Source organism: Giraffa tippelskirchi, chromosome 7 (assembly GCF_054371585.1).
Source record: "Giraffa tippelskirchi isolate mGirTip1 chromosome 7, T2T-mGirTip1v1.2.pri, whole genome shotgun sequence".
Taxonomy (NCBI): domain Eukaryota; kingdom Metazoa; phylum Chordata; class Mammalia; order Artiodactyla; family Giraffidae; genus Giraffa; species Giraffa tippelskirchi.
In genome coordinates, this window is record NC_137281.1 from 57,645,530 (window position 1) to 57,668,589 (window position 23,060).

The 23,060-nt window shown below is 40.1% G+C and overlaps 1 protein-coding gene and 3 long non-coding RNA genes across 4 annotated transcripts in view; 3 read left to right on the top strand and 1 right to left on the bottom strand.

Moving 5' to 3' along the window:
• The window catches only part of LOC145513144 (uncharacterized), a 117,390-nt gene extending 105,010 nt beyond the window's left edge, over window positions 1–12,380 (bottom strand). The window contains exons 1-2 of the long non-coding RNA XR_014059148.1: window positions 12,201–12,380; window positions 10,987–11,069 (exon numbers count right to left, since the gene is read on the bottom strand). This is a non-coding gene — a long non-coding RNA (uncharacterized LOC145513144). The remainder of the gene's footprint in view (window positions 1–10,986; window positions 11,070–12,200) is intronic.
• Window positions 1,580–13,786, top strand: LOC145513146 (uncharacterized). The gene is made up of 3 exons (XR_014059150.1): window positions 1,580–1,655; window positions 11,001–11,143; window positions 13,663–13,786. It is a non-coding gene; the product is annotated as an uncharacterized LOC145513146 (long non-coding RNA).
• LOC145513145 (uncharacterized) lies at window positions 5,352–10,758 on the top strand. The gene is made up of 2 exons (XR_014059149.1): window positions 5,352–8,999; window positions 10,183–10,758. It is a non-coding gene; the product is annotated as an uncharacterized LOC145513145 (long non-coding RNA).
• Window positions 13,787–17,501: 3,715 nt separating the features above from the next.
• Window positions 17,502–19,439, top strand: DUXB (double homeobox B). Its single transcript, XM_081510726.1, is given in 3 exon segments — window positions 17,502–17,917; window positions 17,919–17,970; window positions 17,972–19,439. Coding segments are annotated over 3 exon segments (681 nt in total). The 3' UTR covers window positions 18,185–19,439.
• The last annotated feature ends 3,621 nt before the right edge of the window (window positions 19,440–23,060 follow it).

Below are 23,060 nucleotides of genomic sequence, written 5' to 3' on the forward strand. Positions count from 1 at the left end.
CACAGTAATTTCAACCCATGAGTATCTTTCAACTGTAGGAGTGAATTAGAAAGATATTTTTATATTGCCTATTTGAGATAACAGGTCCTAGCACCATGCTTCGGGCAAAATACATCAAAAGAATGAACTGAAGGTTAAGTTTCCTTTTAGATCACAATTTTTATAACATCACAACATTCTTGCCTAAAAGCAATCCGAATTATTCAACTGCAAGATATTCTATATTCACCTCATTCAGCCTCAGGGAAAGAACAAAGTCAGTAGCTGGAGACACTTCTGAGGTGCAGGCACATTCATCTTTTCATTGTTCCCTCCTAAGTCACCAACGCCTGAATTCAACATCAACACACTAGAGAGAAAATGCAAGTAAAAGCTTCCTGAAAAGCTTTCTATTATGCTGTATTTGCAAAGGTGAGCCTCACGTGGAAAGAAGTCATAAGAAATTCAAGTCATGAAATTTAAATTCCATGTTCAACAATTATTACCATTTTATCCTACCCAAATCAGTCAATTAAATATAACTATCTCTCCAAATTAGTGTTAGATAGCACTTAATCCCAATTTGATTAAAAAAATTTACTTTATGTATATTCTTGTTTCTATGGAAAAAAAAGTTCCTTGTTGTGATTATGACTCTTAGAGAATTGAAAGATTCAAGGCTCTTTGCCTTAAATGCTGTTTATCACAGAGCAAGATTTGTATTCAGTTTCAGGTGGATCCATAGGGGTCTTTCCCCACAGGGGTTTATTTACTGAACTATCCAGAGATATTCACTATGAGATGATTTCAGATATCATTATCCATGAGCAACTTTGGTGTAACAAGTTTATATTTAATCAGATCTTTCTTGGTTTCAGTCTCTTTTGCACAAGGCCTGACCTTTGACACACACAAAGCCCACTGGGGTTGTTCAATACTGTGGTCCTGCTTAATAAATGCTTCTTTTCTTAATCTTTGTTGAGACATAATGGATATACAAAAAATCACTCACATGTAATGTATACATCTTGATAAGTTTGGACATATACTTACACCTGTTACAACCAAAGCACTAAACATATCCAAAATTTTCCTTGTATTCTTTTGTGAGTTTCTTGTTTATTTGTTTGTTGTTGGTTTGGGAGGGGTTAGAATATTTAATAGGAGATGTACCCTCTTAACATATTTTAATGTATATGCACAATAATGTATTATTAACCATAGATACTCTAAATAAATGCTTTCTGATATTGATGATGACGACAGTGGGCATGACATCAGGTAGTATTACCCTCATTCATTCACTCACGTAATCAATGATTTTGTTTTGGTTGCTCAATTTGTGCCATGGCCTGTCTTAGCACTGTTGACAGGATGATAAAGAAGGAAAACACAGCCCCTGACCTCATGCAGTTTTACACTTTAGTGAGAGCAGAGAGAAAATACACATAGCCTGAGTGAATAAGATCCCTTCAAATACTAATAAGTGCTGTGGGAAAAGTACAGTTCCTGAGACAGGAAGTGACAGAATAGAACACTTCACAAAGGTGTGATGAAGTGATGAGAGAGTAGTCAGCTCACCAGGCCATTCTGCCCCTGCAGAGACCAGTGGAGCACCTACACAGAGGACACTGTGGCAACATGAAATATCCCAACAGAAGATGTTTGAAGGCCAGGTGAGGAATCAGTGCACCAATAAGAACATCCAACTCACACCAGTTTTACACTGGGATCTGCTTCAAAAAGTCTCCCATTAGACTTGGTACACATGTAGCTCTGTCCTGTTTCAGCTTTCAGAAGGTGTCCACTGAAAGACTAGCCACCATTCTGATATTTTACACTGAGAAAAACCACACTTCCAATTTTATCTGGAAGACAATTCAGGAACTGTGAATCCTGAAGAATCCCACTGAACTGTTGATATACCATCCTACTGAGAAGTAAGAAGTGGGATGCAGTTTTCCAATCAACAAATTAACAAGGTCAAAATGCAATTTGGGCAGGGAAAAGTATCTGCAAATGATCAAAGTATAAATTATCAACAATCATTCCTATAAAGACATCCATTTTAATACTTCATATGATATTGAGATAAACCTCTGAATTTATGTAATATCTTTTATATAGTTGATGCAACTTATAAACAGTAATTTAAATTCATACAAGAAAGGTATCTGCAAAGGTGAAGCAGGAGGTGTGATGCTCCCTATTACACTTGGGAAACTCTTGGCTAAAGAAGCCACATTCATCTGAAGGACTAGCAGATGGGCAAAGACATGGAGAGATGGTGCCAACTCAAGTCTCAAGTCTCCTCAGGCATCTTCTGCAATGCAGTGTCAGATAACATAGGTCAAGTACTTCAGTTCATCTTTGTTCTTTGCCCTAGTCCATCTGAACTGCTATAACAACAATATCGCAGACTGAGTTACTTACAACTTAACAGAAATTTCTCTCTCACAGTTCTAGAAACCGAAAGTCTAAGATCAAGTTGCCCTAATGATTGGGTTCAGGTGAAGGCCCTCTTCTTGGCTGCAGACTGCCAACTTCTCACTATGTCCTCAGAGTTAAGGCACCTTGTCCTTTCTCAGGTGTTGGCTTGAGAATCAGCTACAAAGTTTTCTTTTCGAGATAATTCTAATCCATCTTCACTTGTAATACCAGAACTTTTTAGAACATGATTGCTCTTTTTAATGTCTGTGCTTTGTTAATTTACAAGGGCCAAAATGAAATACATATTTTTTGAACTGGACTATAACTATTTATCTCAGTCTTAATTGAGCCTAATTCTTTTTTTTAAGTATTCCCAGGATTTTATTTGTTTATTTTTGGTTGCACTGGGTCTTCACTGCTGAGCACAGCTTTCTCTAGTTGGCGTGAATGGGAGCTTCTCTTTAGTTGTGATACACGGGCTTCTCATTGCAGCGGCCTCTCTTGTTGCAGAGCACAGGGTCTAGGGCACAAGGGCTTCAGTAGTTGCAGCTCGCAGACTTAGCTGCCCTGAGGCGTGTGGAATCCCAGACCAGGGATCTAAGGAGTGTCCCATTCATTGCTGGGCAGATTCTCAACCACTGGACTACCACAGAAGTCCCAAGTCTAATTCTTTATCAACAGACAAGAAGGTCATGTTTGGTGAGTGTTGGGCTCCTGCCTACATGCTGTTGTCTTTTCACACTGCAGTTTGAGCCACCTAACCTGGAAAGCCTATGAAAGGGCCTATGACTCCCAAGTTGCACAGAATGACAGGGAACAAATAGAACAGCGTATCTCCATTAGCATTTACTTTATACTAAAAGTAAGAAAGAACTTGGACCTCTAATATTCGCTTGGGAGAGGAACTTTGCTCAGTTCATACACAGAATGGTCATGCTGTATGTGTGGTGCGCCAGGCTCAAAGCAATAGTGGGATTTCACCAAGGGATTCACATTTTCTGAAGTGAACAAGAGAACGCCAAGACCAAAATGCCTTCGATTCCATTTAAATTAGCCTCATTATGACATAAAAGAGTGATCTAATCAGACCTGACATAATCTGCAAAAGATTCTACATTGTCAGTTCTACTTCATCATCAGCACGAGTGTCACAGTTCTGTGTATATCTTGTAATCTACATAGTATATTTGGATAGGATGTACTATATAGGTAAAATTCATAAATAACTAGATATAAACATATTGGATGTTTACTAAACCAATATTTTATTACAAAGGCTGTACAAAAGAGTTTGGAGACTCTAGTCTAAAACACCATTTTAATCATATCAATCACTTAATTGAAAGCTGTCATTTAATCTCCACTAGCTAAAAGCTATAGTCCAAATTCTTACTGCAGCAAATTTGGTGCTTCACAAAGTGGCCTCAACTCCCTTTTTTTAAATTCTTATTTCCTGCCACTCTTCTCATGGACTCATGCAGTACTCCCTGATCTTGTCATGATCTTCTGAGTACCTCTCTCCTTCTACTTTATGTCATAGTTGGAATTTTGAGGATGGATGGTTATTTGCCCCTTTCTCAAGTGGAAATTTCCTATACATCTTTTGAATCCTGATGGACAGTCATCTACTCTGTGACGCCCCCCCAGACTCCCCGACAGAGTCACAAAGCACGCAGCCTCAGGCTGTCACTTGGGGTCCACTTCTGTGTCCCCTCACCGAAGACAGGAGCCCTCTGAGGCACAAGATGCATCTCATCATTCTCTGTGAGACACGAACATATCAGACACGAATGAACGCTAACCAATGCTTCACAAACACATAAATCCATCCACAGGTTGAAAATAACCCTATCCACTGCATCATTCCTACTGTTGAGTCCTAGTGAGGAGAATCACTAAATCTATATATAGCACGTATTATTTTAGGCAAAATATTTTTATAAATTTTACACTGGAGCTAAAAAATCCCATCATGACAGTTACAGGAATAAAGTAAAGCAAATCAGACTGGGTTATCCAAATTAATACCAAATATATCATTTCATGTATCTCTTAACCTAGAAATGCTGTCTTCCCTGTATAACATTGCCATCTAGTGGTCAACCTCAAAACACTAACTCAAAATAAGTCTGTTTTCACTGCTTCAAAGGTGAGTACATAAATAGGACCGTAGCTTCTGGTCATGATAGAATAATAGGGAACAAAATTTCCCTTACATCAAGAAAAAAAAAGAAGACAAATCACATAATTGTTTATAAAGCACTGAACAACAGGCAATAGAGGACAGTGGTTCTGTGAAACAGGAAACAAGCAAGGTCCACCCTACAATCTCCCCAGATTGCTGCCTTAAGAGAGACTGCAGGCCACGGAGACGGGGAGGGGAGGCTAGTGGACTCATTATGGATCATGTATGAACATTTGTTTATCAACTGTAAGAAACATGCCGTACTAATGCAAGATGTTAATTATGGTAGAAACTATATGCTATAAATAACATAAAACAAAAACTATGTCTTTGTAAGAACTCTGTGCTCTATTTTTCTGTAAACCTGAGAGTGCTCTGCTGCCTAGGGTGTGCAGGCAAGGCTTGCAGAGCGCTGGAGGATCCCCGGGTGAGACATTTGCAGCAGCTCATGAGTGTGCCTCTGGAAGGGCTCTGTGATGCAGTCGGGACAATCTGTGTCCCCTTAACAATCTCTGAGAGCCCTCTCTGCCGCTCTCCCAGCCTCTCCCCACCCCGAGTCATGTAGTTCACAGTCAGCCTCCTTGATGAGGCAGGAGAGTACCCTTTGGCACATTTTCCTCCACGGGGGATCACAGGCCCAGAAGCTCCCTCTTGGCCCTATGCCATGCTGTTCTGGGGAAGGAGTGATGTAGGCCAAGTCAAACTGTTCCTTTATCCACACTCCAATGCGTTCAAACTTTTTTTTTCCCTCCAACAGTGTGCTGGAACGTCTCCTCTGGAAACTCAGACTTCCACGAAGGCTCTCTTATCAATGTCTTTTAGAGACTCCCTGGTCTGAGGCAGAGAAGGGCTGGAGTCGGTTCACAGGCCACTGCGAGGTCCACGGTCAGGACCAAGGTCTGGGTGCCTATTACCCAATGTTCGGGGGGGGGGGGCGGTGGTGAGACTCCTCCTGGACCCCTTGGCATATGGTGTTAGATTCCACAGATCTCACAGAGACAATTTATGGATGGATGCCAAATTTTTGTTGCTGCGGTTGGGGAGTGAAAAAAGCAAGTGACATCTCACGGTGCCATGATGCTGACATCCTGCAGACATGTTGATTGTCAAGGTGGGGAAGGATGCTACTGACATCTAGTGGCTAGAGAAGCTGCTAAACATCCTACACCATCTAGGATGCCTCCCACAAAGAATGATCCTGTACAAAATACCAGTAGAGCCAAGCTTAAGAAATGCTGATGAATAAGACCCAGTTTTGAAAAGGAAGAACAAAGCCAGAGGACTTAAACCATCTGATTTCAAGACTTAATATTATAAAGCCATGATGGCCAAAACCATGCAGCTGGTGTACAGACAGACAAATAGATTAATGGGACAGATTAGTGAGGGCAGAAATAGACTTATACATATAAATTGATTTTCCACCAAGGTCCCAGACCATTTGATAGGAAAAGGATAATCTTGCAACAAATGGTATTGAAACAATAAAATATATGTGTAAAACTCTACCCTTAATCTCACACCATAGACAAAAATTATGTTGTGTCATAAACCAATTTTAGGAGCTTAATCTGTAAAATTCTAGCAGAAAACATAAGCATAAATTTTAGCGATCTTGGCGTTGGCAAGGTTCTTAAGTATAACACAAAGAGCACAAAGATTTTTTAACATAAAAAATTGGACTTCATCTATATATCTATTTACCTTGCTAGAGAAAGCTCTCCAGTAGAACTTCTATGCATTGTCTGAAGTTAGGGTGCCCAGTGAGGGGAGAAGCCAGGGGCTGGCAGGGAGGTCCCCACCAGCCCAGGACCCTAAAAGCCCTACATGCAGGCTGCACCAGGGCGACCTCACTCTGCCACCAGTGCAGCAGAGGGTGGAATCCGTGCTTCCACCACCCACATCCAAGGCCTGTGTTTGTTCATCTTTGGAAAAGGTGGGGGTGTGAGCCAGGCTAGCATCCTTGGCACTCGCACTCATGGTGTGACACTGGAGCAGCTGTGTCCTCGGCGCAGGGTCACTCACCCTTGGCTAAGCGGTTGGCTGCACCTGGATTTGCACCTCCCAGGCCTGGAACCAGCTCAGTCCAGCCAAGCAGCCAGATCAGGTTTCTGGCGTAAGTGACCAGCCCTGGCTCTAGACAAAGCCGTGTCCCATGTAAAGACAAAGCATATCTCTGTGTAGAGATGGTGAGTGTGGGGACTACGGGCACCAGGGATGGCAAGAGAGCTTGAGTTTGTGATCCGTTCTGGGCCAGGCCCTGATGGTACTCCCACCTGCCTTACTCCCACCGTGGCCCGCAGCCCCCTCTCCCAAGGAGTGGTGGGGTCTGCAAAAGTCAGAAATGCAAGGAGGTGAAGAACAAAGGGTCAGGAAATACTGGAAATGTGGGTTCTTACTGCAGTTATTCGTGACCTGCAGACTTCTCCTCAGACCACTAACAGCTCCATGGGAACGTGACAGGGCTGTAATTCTTAGACAAGGCTCCATAGCTATGGACTACTTCCATGTGACTCTTAGATGTCCTTCCTGGTTATTCTGTTTGTAGATGGTGTAATGACAGTATTTTGTGGCTACCCATAAGACCACTAAAATGATCAGAAACAGAATTTTCTTTTTTAAAAAATGATTTAGTTTTATTTTTCCTCTTCTCTTTTTTTTTTTGGGGGGGGGTGTTAGTTCTAATTGCCGGGAGGAATATCAATAACCTCAGATATGCAGATGACACCACCCTTATGGCAGAAAGCGAAGAAGAACTAAAGAGCCTCTTGATGAAAGTGAAAGAGGAGAGTGAAAAAGTTGTCTTAAAGCTCAACATTCAGAAAACTAAGATCGTGGCATCTGGTCCCATCACCTTATGAGAAATAGATGGGGAAACAGTGCAAACAGTGTCAGACGTTATTTTTGGGGGCTCCAAAATCACTGCAGATGGTGATTGCAGCCATGAAATTAAAAGACGCTTACTCTTTGGAAGGAAGGTTATGACCAACCTAGATAGCATATTGAAAAGCAGAGACATTACTCTGCCAACAAAGGTCCGTCTAGTCAAGGCTATGGTTTTTCCAGTAGTCATGTATGGATGTGAGTTGGACGGTGAAGAAACCTGAGAGCCGAAGAATTGATGCTTTTGAACTGTGGTGTTGGAGAAGACTCTTGAGAGTCCCTTGGACTGCAAGAAGATCCAACCAGTCCACCCTAAAGGAGATCAGTCCTGGGTGTTCATTGGAAAGACTGATGTTGAAGCTGAAACTCCAATACTTTGGCTACCTCATGCGAAGGGTTGACTCATTGGAAAAGACCCTAATGCTGGGAAGGATTGGGGGCAGGAGGAGAAGGGGACGACAGAGGATGAGATGGTTGATGGCATCACCGACTCAATGGACATGGGTTTGGGTAGACTCCAGGAGTTGGTGATGGACGGGGAGGCCTGGCGTGCTGTGATTCATGGGGTCACGAAGAGTCGGACACAACTGAGCGACTGAACTGAACTATTTTCACTGCTAGTGTTTAAGTAAGGACGAAATTTTGGTTGTTTCTGTTTAACATGGGCCCATAATGTGAACACCAAGAAGGAACTTACACAAGTGGACTCACAACTAGAAAGATTTGGAAGGCAAATTTTATTTCAATGTAATGAGTTACAACACTAACATGTTAAACAAAATTGATTTTTGATTTAAGAAAAAGTAGGTTGTGAAACATCTTACATGGCTCAGCATCACTTTCTTCAGCATTCATCGTGTGTGGTTTTGTACTGACAGCCCCTGGGAGTTCTGCCGCCCTTCAACCTCAGAATGGAGCTCTGGGCCTGGATGAGCAGCCTTCTTAGGAGGTAACGCTAGCTACCCACCCTCCATCAGCACCACAACCCAGATTAACATCTCCCAAGGCAGCCTCTCAAGAAACATGTTTCAGTTAACTTGGTGTGGAAGAAATAAAGTCATCAAAATATGTAAGAAGCTCGCTGAACTAAGATGTAACCCTAAATCTCAAGCTAAAATCCCCAGGATGCTCCTTAAGACACAACTTAAATCTTAAGACTGAAATGTGCCCCAGGTGGGCACCCACCCAGTTAACAGGTCAAATCCAGCATTTTCCAGCCAGGCCAGCCTGTGGCAAGGATATGACTGAAGGAGGATTTTGTTCAGGGTCCTGATCGCTTTCTCTCTGAGTACTGACTGATTTATCTGAAGTGTCCCTTGATATCAAATTTATCTGGGTGATCTCATGGTGTCCAGGACAAGCCTGACTCAGGTCCAGGCAAATTACCTCCTAGCAAATAGCTGTCTCTCAGCACATTATTCTGGGCACTACACCCACCAATTTGTTTTTCATCCTTCATCTTATATTTGCAATTGTGTGTGTGTGTGTGTGTTTCCTTATGTGCTGCGCTGTGCTGTGCTTAGTCGCCCAGTTGTGTCCAACTCTTTGCAACCCCATGGACTGTAGCCTGACAGTCTCCTCTGTCCATGGGATTCCCCAGGCAAGAATACTGGAGTAGGTAGCCATTCCCTTCTCCAGGCGATCTTCCCAGCCTAGGGATCAAACCCAGGTCTCCTGCATTGCAGGCAGATTCTTTACCATCTGAGCCACTGGGGAATTATAACTTTGTTTTTATTCCTCTTGATGTAATAGGCACAAGTTTATGAATTTTGAATTATGGTTGAATCCAATTTAAGGATGTCTGAGAACTGGATCTGGTGGGGAAAGGAATGTAGCGAGTGAATAAATAATTGTGTCAACCATGGAACCTCAAGACAAAATCTGGAATACGAGTTTCAGCAGAAAGCCTTCTCTTCTTTTTTTTTTCCCTTGGCCACACCTTGTGGCTTTCAGGATCTTAGTTCCCCCACCAGGGACTGAACCCAGGTCACAGCAGTGAAAGCAGTGAGTCCTAACCACTAGACTGCCAGGAAATTCTCCAGGCAGCCTTCTCTTTAATGACACTTTTGTACTTCCTCAGTGGAGTGGGAGATGTCAATAATTCAGAAAAATAAAATTAGAAAAGAGAGAGTTTAGAAGATTACTGTATAGACTGTTTTATATCCCTTCCAGGTGATAGAATATTTAGGAAACATCAAGTTTCAGAAAGGTTAAGTGGTATTTTTCTTAGACAAAATAACAGAAGGATAGGGACTCCCCTGGTGGTCCAGCAGTTAAGACTCTGAGCTCCCAATGGAAGGGGCATGGGTTCAGTCCCTGGTTGGGGAACCAAGATCCCACATGCTCCATGTCCAATAAATAAATAAAATAAAACATTAAAAAAAAATAACAGAAGGATACTCTCAGGATATATAAGTGTTATATAAATAAACATACATACATCTGTATTTGGGCTTCCCTGGTGGCTCAGAAGGTAAAGAATCTGCCTGCAATGCGGGAGACCTGGGTTTGATCCCTGGGTTTGGAAGATCCCCTGGAGGAGGATATGACAACCCACTCCACTATTCTTGCCTGGAGAATCCCCATGGACAAAGGAGCCTGGTGGGCTACAGTCCATGGGGTTGCAAAGAGTCGGACACGACTGAGCGACTAAGCACAGCACAGCACATCTATATCTATTCATATTCCTATATAGGGTGTTATAGTCTTAGGAATGTTAAGAAAGCACTACACTCTCAATATGAAGTATGTGCTATTATTTCTCAATATGAAGTATGTGCTATAATGGACGCAAAGTTGGAGATAAGAACATATGATCTGACGTAAAAGTTGGTAGTAAAGGAAATCTTAACAGTGTGAATACCAACTATGAAAGTTTTGGCTACTTATGTCAACATAGTTTTCTAGGTTTTAGCCTAGAAAGAGTAATACTTACCCAAGAATCTCAAATTGTGTCCCAGGTCATTAGCATCCCAGTCATGGCAGCTTAACTAATTTATTCCTGGGAAAATATGTGTCATGATTATATGCATATGAAGCCGTTCTGAAAAGGACCCCACGATTGAATGAGAAGAAATAATGTATTTCATATGTGCTCAGTTTCACTGTATTTAATAACATTTCTATTCTTGGGAATTTCACATTTTCTTTGAAATTTTTAATTTGAATATTAGAAATAAAATATGGAGAGAGATAAATTAGGAGTTTGGGATTAACATATATACATTCCTATGTATAAAATAGATAACCAACAAGAACCTACTGTATAGTACAGTGAACTGAGTATTTTGCAATAACCTGTAAGGGAAAGGTTTATTTTCCCTTATAGGGAAAAGAAAACATTTTATATATAAATATATATATATATATTTACATATGTATAGGTATATACATATATAAAACTGAATCACTGTGCTGCATACCTGATACTAACATGACACTGTAAATCAACTAGATTTCAATTTTAAAAGATAGTTCAAAATATAATTAATCTATTAAAACCTACTTACATTTCTTCCTCTAGCATTCAGACAGCAAGAAACCTCAGATTTTAGAACAGCAGAATTCAGTGGCATGTTGATTTTTATCAAGTCTGGGAGTCAAGAGAAAACAGGATGAAGATCTTGGAAAATCAGAAGGATGTTAAAGCATTAGAAGACTAGAAGGGTAGATTTAAATGATATACTATTATAATAATTTTAATGGGTAAATAATTAACAAAAATATTAAACATGAATTGTAATTTAGCATTCAAATGGCAAATATATAGCAAATTTCATTAATATATCATTTGGGCTTATACTATTAAGTTATGAAATAAATATTAATAAAGAAATAACTTATTGATAATTATGTATTACTATTAAAATATTAATAGAAATAATTTTGAACTTAAAATATTTTATTAATACCAATGTTATATTAATGATTGACAAAATATTACATTTGCATGTTCATTTAGGGCAATACTTTCCAAGTTTATCATTAATACTAACATAGAATGATATACAGTGTCTGTTGGCCAATAGACAAAGTGATGTTCCTTATATTGATGTCATTTTCCATTTGACTGAACAAAGAAAATGAATAATTTGGAAATGAACGGATGTTTTTGAGTTATGTTTTAATGTCCTTTTATTTTCAACATAATCATATTACTCATTTCATCCTTTTGAAGTTTTCATATGTGTTCATATCCTCACTTGAAAAACTGAAAATATTCACAAAATTAAATGCATATTTAAAATTTTTTCTCTGGTGAAAGGTACTTTACATAAATATTCAAGTTATAGTCAACTAGACTTTTAATTTAAGCATGTGATCAAGGCTGACAAGTGTTAATACTAATGGCATTAAATTTCACCATATTAACTCCTTAACTTACACTTTCATTTTAAACAATTTTGAGATGTTAACTGTTTCTGGAAAGTTTCCTCTGCACTTGCACTTTTCCAGGTGGCAGAATACTTCATAAGCCTCTCCATTATGTTTTTATAAGCTATTCTCTTTTTATAAGTTTTATGAAAAGTATAATGTATTTAACATGAAATGTATCCTTTTAGGGTGTGCAATCCAGTGGTTTTCAGTAGAGTCAAAGAGTTGTGCCACCCTCAAACAAAACAAGAGCTAATTTTTTTAAACTCTCATAACCTGTAAAGAGAAATCCCCTATCAATTAGCAGTCAGTCCTCATTCTCTCCACTCCCTAGAAACCACTAACTTACTTTCTGTCTCTATGGATTTGTCAATCCTGGATGTATCATGGAAATGGAATCAGACACACACTGTTGAATTTACAATCAATCAATTTACAGAACATCTTCACAGAAACTGTATGGAGTACAGAATAGCCAAGATAACACATAAACAATATCAATGATGGAAAAAATATGTTTCTGTAACAGCTAAAAAAACAGAAAGAATACAAAGTGAGTAGGAATATCCATATAATATTAAAATAATATCATCAAACCAAAATAATTAAGAAACAGAAGTATTAAAAACTATAGAGAACAAAGCATATATAATATCAATGTATACATACATATGTATTATATAAACCAGAAAGCAGAGATTTTAAGTCATATTTGGAAAGATGTTATGATAGATGCAAAATTAGAATCTGGTAATGTCTGTATTTCCTCTTAACCCGATTAGTTCAAGTCTCTTCTGAAAAGTCCAATATTGAATGAAGGGATGAAGTAGGAGAGTGTTTAAGAAATGGGTGGGCCATTCTGGGTGTTTCTAAATCCTGTGTCTTGGGGGATTGCTCAGTTGTCCACTCCTCTCTGCAGAATCCAGATACCTCTTCCCAAGATGGATCAAAACAGCACTACAAGTGGTCTTTTGCTCTTTTCTTTGGTAATGCCACATGCTTTATTTTCCAGAGTTTATAAAAAGTAAAATCACCATTATGATTAGAGCAACAGATTGTTGAAGTAGGTGCTGTTTTGCAGTGATCAGTTGTGTCAGGGATTGATGGGTACTTTGAAGTTAAGAGAATGGAACCCCATATTTAAGAGGCAGCACTCAATCCCATAAGTGGGTTCTCAAAAGTCTTAAAGTTAACATTTTAAATGGAGAAAAATTTATACGGCATACACAATATTTTACATTTAGCTTATACCTAACGATTTAATATGTTAACGATACCTAATGATTTAAAATATTAAATTTTATCACAAAGTAAGTTTTGTATATTTTATTTATCCCTTTAATCTTTTTCATATTTTACTTGTTTCACTTATTTCCCTAAATCCTATTTTCTTTGCACATAATTTTATGCATTTCTAGTAATTTCTTGCTTTGGTAACTCAGCTTACAGACTGTCTTTTTTTATGTATTATATACATATATATATATATATTTGACCTATATGTCTCCAATTTTTTCTTTTTTGGCTATGCCAGGCTGTTTGTAGGATCTTAGTTCCCCAACCAGGGACTGAAGTTGAGCCCTTGGCAGGGAGGGGACAGAGTGCTAACACTGGAGCACCAGGGAATTCCCCTGTCTCCAGTTTAGAATGACTCTAGGTATAGCCTTAAAGTAAAAATATAAAATAACCATTGAATCTACAGACTTTCAATCTGAATTAAACATATGTTACATGCTCACACAGTTTTTAACCCATCAACATATCCTTCATACTTCTCCCCATTTTCTCTTCTTCGGACATTCTACAAAAAGAACCCTGGCAAGGCAAGATTATTTACAACCAGAGTCAAACGAGTCCAAACCTGGTTTGAATGCTTTTTACCCTGAAAAAGCAACCAGGAAACAGCTGGCCAAGGAAATTGGCATTCCAGAATCTAAAATTCGGGTAAGTATCAGATATTTCATTATTCTGGTTCAAGGTAAAGAAAAAAAGTAGGCTTAGCACTGGCAGGCAATTACTCTTATGTCAGGTATGTTTCCCAAAAGGTTTTTCCTGTTATATATTTAAAACAAAATAAAAACAAGAGTTACCTCTTTTACCAATGGAAGAAACCTCTATTACTTCTTTTACCAATTGGTTGGGCGTATTTACTATTGGAGGAAAGAATATACTGGAATATCTCTCCCAATAGAAGATAACTGAATCTGCTTTTTAAATTAATTCATTTGGCTGCCTTGGGTCTTAGCTGCACACTCAGGCCCTTCCTTGCTATGCACAAGTTTCTCTAGCTGCAGTGCAGAGGCTTAGCTGCCCCATGGCATGTGGGATCTTAGTTCCCTGACCAGAGATTGAACCTATATCCCCTGCAGTGGAAGGTGGATTCTTAACCACTGGACTACAAGGTTAGTCCCTAAGTCAACTTTTGAGATTTAGAGAATATAGGAAATCGGATCACTATGTTAATGATATGGTATCATTAATGATATGATATCACTGGAATACATACTGCAGAATAATGATTAATATGTAATTGTGAGGAAAACTGTGGGATAAAACTCCCAATTCTCAGGCTAGTTTTTTTCCCACTAATATCAGAAATGTAATTCACATACAGGAGTGTATGAAATAAAATCCCATATTGTATCATTTTGAATAAACTACTGAGGTAAAAATAAAGTTGGATTTCTTCAGTCAACGAAGAACTATAAATAATACAAGTACACCAACTGAAACAGTATTGAAACCAATAAAGGTCAATAAAAAAGATGCTTGGGGGGGCAGGGGCAAAAAAAAAGATGCTTTTAGAGGAGAAGAATGAGTTCAGATTTTTGTATCAAAAATAGTTTCCAATAAATCACTATATGTAAGGGTTATAAGGGCATCAGTCTGAGGGGACGCTATGAAGAAGAAAATTTCCTCTTTTCTTAATGTATTTGTTTTAGGAACAAGAAACAGTTTCCCCAAATCCCAGTAATAAAGTGTACTTTGGGGGAATATCTGAAGCTTCCTTGGTGGTTCAGACAGTAAAGAATTTGCCATCAATGCAGGAGACCCACGTTTGATTCCTGAATTGGGAAGATCCCCTGGAGAAGGACATAGCTACTCACTCCAGTATTCTTGCCTAGAGAATTCCATGGAGAGGAGCCTGGTAGCTACGGTCCATGGAATCGCAGACTGGACATGACTGAGAGACTTTCACTTTCAAGAGTGTCTAGTGACTGGCTGCACGAGAGGTACTAGGCCCGTTTGAACTGAGGTGGAGAACGGCAAGTCCAGGAAACAATGTAGGATGAGCTTGTTTCAGCCATTGTGTTCAGGAACTTACTCATTAGCTTCCAATTTCCACTTGGGCTTAAGATTTAGTGGAAAATATTTTGATTAATTAAAGAACAAATATAACCTTTTAGAACAATGCCTGGGATATGAGTAGTTCATCAAATATTGGTTACTTACACTCTACTCTTACCATCAATTATCAATTATCAAAAGAAAACACTCAGAAATTTTTGGAACATACACTGCAATGCTGACTCCAGTAATGAGGAAACAAAATACAACTGGTTATGTTAGTGATAATTTTAAAGCAAGATATGTGGGGCTGTTATCCATTGCATGATGAAGATGAAGTAAGAGGAAGTGTGGATGAGTTAGCTCGTGACTGTGGCTAATTCTACTGTCTTACATAAAGAAATGCTTTTCTAAGATATATTCCATACATATATGTATTACCAAATGGCATTTCTAATGAAGAGTTGATGTGACATGAGGGAGAGAGAGATTGATTTCCTTTGAGAGAACTAACGGTGTTTCTTAAACCAGGGAAATTTACTTTGGATACCCTGAGGATGACCATACAAGAAATGCTAATTTGAGTTGAGAGTAGATTGTGTACTGTCCTGAATTTTATGCTAATAAGAGCATCATTCCCAGGATAATGCACTGTCTTTCTCTTAGGGATATTATCCCAAGAGCAGCTGATCAATTAGTTTTGTTTAACTGCAATGATATTTGGAATAAGATAGACTGCGTTACGTGACTTTCATGTCTTCCTTTCCCACTCAGATTTGGTTCAAAGACCACACAGCAAGCCAAGGATGATTGGGGCTCAGCTCCTCCTCAGGAGAAGACCAAACCCATGCATAGAACCAGCCTTGGCCTTATAGTCAAGGTAAGAACCCACCAGTCCAAACGCAGTTCATCAGTGGAATAGAGAAAGGAATCAATTCTGCATGTTGTACCCAAATTCGCCACAGAGAATCCTTAGTTTTGGAGCCAATTACAGCTTGTTCTTTGTAACCTAGGGTCAACGATAGGAGGCTGGGACACACAGGTTCTGAGCAAGCAAGGCTTTGGACTTTTTCATCCTGCTGATCTGAGCACGGCAACAATCTCCTCTTCTGTCATCTCAGGGGGATTCAGAGGGAGTAAAAGGTTAGCACTATCTTCTCAAGTTTCAGTCTCCAGCTTGAATGCAAAAATGTCCTAAAACCCTCCCTTTTGTCCTTGTGTTCTTTTAGAATACTTACCAAAACAAGCCACACAAGACCAGACAGCCATCCCAAGATCTTAATCAAACATTCTAGTTCAAGCTTTCTAGAGGAACCAATTCCTTGATATCGCCACCAGGAAAAGGCTAGCCCAACAGGCATTCAGAATTGAGAATTCAAGTAAGTTTGATGCCTATGGCAGCAAATATCCCTTCTGTTAAATGCTGTCACCCCGAGTGGTTGCTGGAAAACCGTGACTAACCTAGATTATCACAGTAATCAAGGACAAAGGCAGGGGATAGTAAACATGTGGCATTGCAAGTCACACTCCTGAAAAAGGAAGAATTTTCTAATTAAATTGTCAGTGATGCATCTATTCAGAACTACCAGTAGCAGAACTGTAGGGAAATGTAAAAGTTAATGCCTATTTTGAGAACACTCTGTTAGGTTCTCTAAAGCTTGGCACTATTGTCATTCTGGGCCAGATATTTCTTTCTTGGGAAGGGCAGTCTGTCCTGGCATAGTGTTTTTCAGCATTCCTGGCCTCTGCCAACTAGTATCCTGCACACTTCTCCTTCCCCATTCTTAACACCCCCCCCAAAAAAAAATCTACAAGCACAGTCAAACTGGGGAACAAAATCACCCTCATGAGTACCTTCTTCTACCTAAACTATGGAGAAAGTGGTTCATATATGCTCAATGTTCACAAGTAAACACTTTCTTAGGTCTATCAGCAGAATGACCCTCAAAAACACTTATGTTTATTAACCCTTACTCAGATTTATATAAATTTACAAGATATATATTCCTGTGCATACACTGATAAAGAGGAAAAAAATGTCAGCCTGGTCAAGAGACCTTGCTCCTTGGTCCATTGTTGAAATCGGAGGGTGGCTCCCACAGCATATATGCCTTTTCAGCCGAGTTTCAATTCATCTAAGGATGACTGTTGAAAGTGCTATGACCTAAATCTATGTGTTTGCATGTATATGCATACATATACATATATACACACATATACACACATGTACATATGTACACATACACACATACTGAACACATGAACCAGGGTAATTAATTTCATACATTTATCTCCTGAGATTTCCGCCTACATAACAGGCCCTTATTTCTTGCCTTATGATGTTCATGTCTCTGTTTTTCTCATGAAGGTGTGGTTTCAGGACCCAAGATCTCTGTACCCTGGGCAGAGGAGAAGTGAGCCTGTGAATTCCTTACTAGATGGCCCAAATGGGAGACCCGGTCAGACAGCTCAGCAGCATGAAATTGACCTGTGCACTCTCCCAGGCCAATCTCATCATCTTCCTTCCTCCAGTTCTTTCAGCAGGAACCAATCATTTCTACCTGTTCTTCTCCCTTCCAACGTATCGTCTGTCTCTAGTGTGATCCAAGGACAAAGTGTCATGATGCAGCCTGTGAAGCTGTGCAGGGAGAACTCTCTCTCCATGCTAACATCTGGGAATGATGTGCCTGTACTGCTGACTATGGGAAGAAACCCAGATACTCAGGATCCTTTCTGGTCCCAATACAAAGAAGAACACCAGGACCACCAAGAACAAACTGACGGGAATGCTACAGTTGGAAGACTATTCTCAGCCTCAACCTGAGCACAAAACAAAAACAACCGCCACAGGATCTGGGCCAGGTGGACATATCTTCCGTTCTGCAGTGGTGGGATGAGTGCTGCCAGGCTCTGACTGCAGAGTGGAATCCTCAAAAGGGAACCATCAGAACAGACTGGTGGCCACAGCACACGCAAGCTAGAGAATCATCTCATATTTTCATCCAGTCTCACCAGCAATACACAGAAACCTCAAGAAGACTTTAGGTCAACTCCTGCCACCCACAGATTGTTTTTGAATCATCATCCACAGGAAGAGGACCCTCCAGGACTCCAGTTGTGCCTCAGGGAGTAAGATTTTAGGCTCTTCTGAACACACTACAAAGCTCACCAGGGCTTGAGCTTCTGGAGGAAGAAGATGGCATTCTGAATCTGATCCAGGCCTCCTTTCTTTTTGCAGGTCAGAAGAATTTAAAGAACAATGATTGTGGAAGCCATCTTGCCAGTTCAGTTCAGTTCAGTCACTCAGTCGTGTCCAACTCTTTGCAACCCCACGAGCTGCAGCACGCCAGGCCTCCCTGTCCATCACTAACTCCCAGAGTCCACCCAAACCCATGTCCATTGAGTCGATGATGCCATCCAACCATCTCATCCTCTGTCGTCCCCTTCTTCTCCTGCCCTCAATCTTTCCCAGCATTGTCTTTTCAAATGAGTCAGCTCTTCGCATCAGGTGGCTGAAGTATTAGAGTTTCAGCTTCAGCGGCAAGACTAAAGCTGAGGAAAGGAAAAACCAACTGGAAACCCAAATGGAGGTTGTGTGTGTGTGTGTGTGTGTGTGTGTGTGAAAAACCAACTGGAAACCCAAATGGAGGTTGTGTGTGTGTGTGTGTGTGTGTGTGTGTGAGAAAAACCAACTGGAAACCCAAATGGAGGTTGTGTGTGTGTGTGTGTGTGTGTGTGTGTGTGAAAAACCAACTGGAAACCCAAATGGAGGTTGTGTGTGTGTGTGTGTGTGTGTGTGTGTGTGTGAGAAAAACCAACTGGAAACCCAAATGGAGGTTGTCTCTGTGTGTGTGTGTGTGTGTGTGTGAAAAACCAACTGGAAACCCAAATGGAGGTTGTCTCTGTGTGTGTGTGTGTGTGTGTGTGTGAAAAACCAACTGGAAACCCAAATGGAGGTTGTCTCTGTGTGTGTGTGTGTGGTGGTTATCTTCTGTACTCCACTAAAGATTCTTTCCAAGCTCCACTCTGCCTCTGGAAGCACCATAGGATCTGCTGAATTCTTGTGGAAAAAAAGCATTTTACTGACAAGTATGACCTTCTCTATGTAATGACCACGTCCTCCACCACCTGGAAAATCCACAAAGGGTAGCCTAACTCAGGCGAGAACAGGTCTCTGAGGGACATCAAAACATCTCTCCTTCCTGGCAACATAGGAAGGCAAACTTGAAATTTGTTATGTAAAAAATGAAGGGATGCTGTACTTCCTGATGGAGTTAATAAAACTGATCTTTTCCCCAAAGCTCCAAGGGTTTAAATTAGGAACCAGACACTACCTCAGTATCCATCATTAAGGGAATGATGAAATGGATTAGGACAAATCCTTCAATACTGAGTAATCTTCACTTAGAAGTGTGTTTTTACTTTGACTACTTAAAACATCCAAAAAATTGTAAGAAATTCTAATAGCAACACCATATCATCACCAAACATAGTCTAATGATGCTAATATTTCCATTTTTAGGGTTTTTTATGTATTTGCATATATGATTATTTATGTCCATAAAATTTTTCCTCAGATAAACATTGTACATTTATCAAAACTTGGGATAACCATTCTCACTCTCCATCTTCTCCCTTCTTTTGAAAAGGTAACTTCTAAAAACAGATTTCAGTATATGTGGGTCTACCTTGGTAATAAATAGTCTTTAAAAAGTATTACTTCCTAAAAAAAAAAAATTACTTCTTTGTTCATTTCATCAATTTGTTTTGTTTTGTCGTATTTGCTTTACTTTCCATATAAAGGTGTTGAAAGATCAATACATGTACATCTACTTTTACAAATACTAGTTTTGCACAAATATAGTTGTGAGATGGACATCCTTCTGGTATCTGGGTGTATTACACGCAAGAGTTCTCTAGGTGTTCATACTGAAGCACAAGTGCCAGAATATTTCGGCACCAAGATGTATGGCCAAATTACACTCAGCACAAGTAATTTTTCCTAATACGAGCTGTATCTTCATTAACTACTTACGGAATTAAAACTCACATGCGTATGTACAGGTATTTGTGGCACAAATCTATCCAAAAAATCTGATATAATTACTTGACTGTTAATACCATGCCCAGTTTGATTTTTAAATTGTCCTCATGTGGCCCAGATGATTCTCATGTGGCCAGAGCTGAGAGCTCCTAGTACCTTTCCTGTACTTCAACCATATGTAGACAACAGTTCTTCAACTTATAAAAACAAGTCTAATGACTTGAGAGGAAAACTATACATTTGTATCTATAATCCTCTTCCTTTATATGCACATCTCTCTCTCCATGTTTGTATGTATTGCTCTACATATCTACTGTTCACCTACACAGCTTCTACAGCTCCCCTCTATACTCTTCTCTACTCATATCTCCGTACCTACACATCTATCTATAGCCTCTGGAGACACAGGATGACTTTCTCTAGAGAGAGAAAAAGTAAATTTTCACTTCTGAAGCAAGCAGTGGGGTTAAGTCTCTAGAGAAAAATATAAGCAACAGTGTCTGACCAAGGGAGTCAGGTTGACCAGTTCAGAATCTCGAGTACCTTTCATGAACTGGGTGACCAGACATCCTATCTGATTGAGGTGATCCATCAATGTGGACGGGCTCAACCAGTGGAGGGCTTAAAAGTTGTCATAGTTGAGGCCTCCACAGCCTGAAAACAGAGTTGAGAACATGGACCCTGCAGGGTTTTGGACCTTGCAGGTGGCAAGTCCAGTGGACCTTGCTTGGTGCCCAGGATTAGAGCATCTGATTGCCCCGTCCCAGCAATGCCTCCAGTAAAAGGCGTCTGCCCTCCTCCTAGAGGCCCCATGGGTCCCAAGAAGCTGGGCTCTTAGTTCTCAGACCCCTCTGGACTGAAAACCTTTGGACTGAGGGGCTTCTGAGAAAGGCTGCCCACAATAAAAGAGACTCTTAGGGGGAAACCCTCCTTCTTTGGCTGTTGGGAGCTGTAGCAGCCACCTTTCAACCACAAGGGGAGTGGCTGAAAGGACAAGCTAAGGCAGAAAACTAGAACCTTAAAGCCCCCTAACTCAAGACTTGTTACACATGCAAAATATAAATTCCCTTACTTGTTGAAGTTTTTTAGAGTTAGGTTTTCTGTTACATGTAATAAACACCTGGCTTTTGATAAGCCAGGTGGGGTTATGATTCAGCAAACAGCATTAGTCCAAAAGCAAGAGAGGGTGAGAACAATGCAAACAGCAGCCTAAACTTTTAAAGCTGCAACCACTTAAATGGAATAGGGAATAGGGAACAGAGGAAAACAATACCAGGAATATTTCTTCACTGCTGCAGAGAAAGAGAAGACAGAATGTTTCTGCCACTATGGAAGCTGTGGAGGTTACTTAAGGCTGGAATAAGAAATCTCAAAAGCTGGAATAAGAGAAAGCCAGCAGGGAATAATGAGATAGGCCCAGAACTCAAGAGCTTAAATGAGTTAAGAAATAATGTCTCCCAGAACACAAGCAGAAAAGCAAAGCCAAACTCATCAAGTCAAGGAAAGAAAACCCAAAGAACAAGATTATGTAGCAGTTTAAGGCAAAAGTATCTCAGTATTAAGACTTAAAACAGTTGGTTGTTGGAACAGATACAGCTATAGTTTAATGCCATTAACTATTAAAATCTAACTCATTTTCCTTGCTTAGTTTTCTGCTCCCAATAATACTTCTGAAGATTTGTTTCCCCACATATATACCAGCCCAAGAGATGAAATGATCTGAGAAATTACAAAACCATGTATTTGAAAATTACTGGTTTATAATAAACACTAGAAGTTGGCATGTGTTTTGGCTTAAACATGTCTTCTGGTAGTATGGGTATAATAAATCAGACCCTTTTGCACATGACTGACAAAACTGAAATCTCTAGCTCTATAAAGCCAATAGGCTGTGGTAACTTTACTGAGGTACAGACATAGTAGATGACATGTCCATTTCACATCTAAAGCAATGATTTTCAACCACCCTAGTGTCGTATCACAATAGAAAAACACATTTTAAACAAATATCCACCACCAACCTCTCACAAGCCCCATTTAAGAATCACTACCGTAGAGTCTTCCCTGGTGATCCAATGGTTAAGACCCCATAGTTCCACTGTAGGGGGCTCGGGTTTGGTCCCCAGTAGAGAAACTAAGATCCTGCATGCCACAAAATGTGGCCCCCCCAAAAAACCACTACTACAGTGAGCTACTGGGTCTGCTTTTTTTTCTTTAATATTTATTTATGCACCTATTTGGGCTTCCCTTGTGGCTCAGCTGGTAAAGAATCTGCCTGCAATGCAGGAGACCTGGGTTCAATCCCTGGGTTGGGAGATCCCCTGGAGAAGGAAAGGCTGCCCACTCCAGTGTTCTGGCCTGGAGAATCCCATGGATAGTCCGTGAGGTCGCCAAGAGTCGGACACAACTGAGCGACTTTCACTTCACAAGCACTTATTTATTTGGCCGTACCCACCTCTTAGTTGCAGCATGCGGGATCTTTGATCTTTGTTGTAACATGTGACATCTTTTAGCTTTTTCGGGGGTTTTGTCATTTAGTTTAGCTATGTCATGCAAACTCTTAGTTGCAGCATGCATTGACAGTGCAGAGCCCTAGCCACTGGACCACCAGGGAAATCCCTGCACTTATGTTGTACCATTCCAACAAGATGAGGAGGAGGAAAAGGTTAAATGCTTTGATTTAGGCTGGGTTCTGCCAGAAGCAGACTCTTTTTCCAGAAGAAAAGAGTGTGAGTGCAACTGATGATTCCGGATGCACTAGTAGAGAAGTGGGGATGTAAAATAAGAAAAGGAGGCCTATGAACGTGCAGTCATCCCACTATGAGCAGCTATGCTTTCTTCTACTGGCGGCCTCCAAAAGACGGCATGGAAACCATC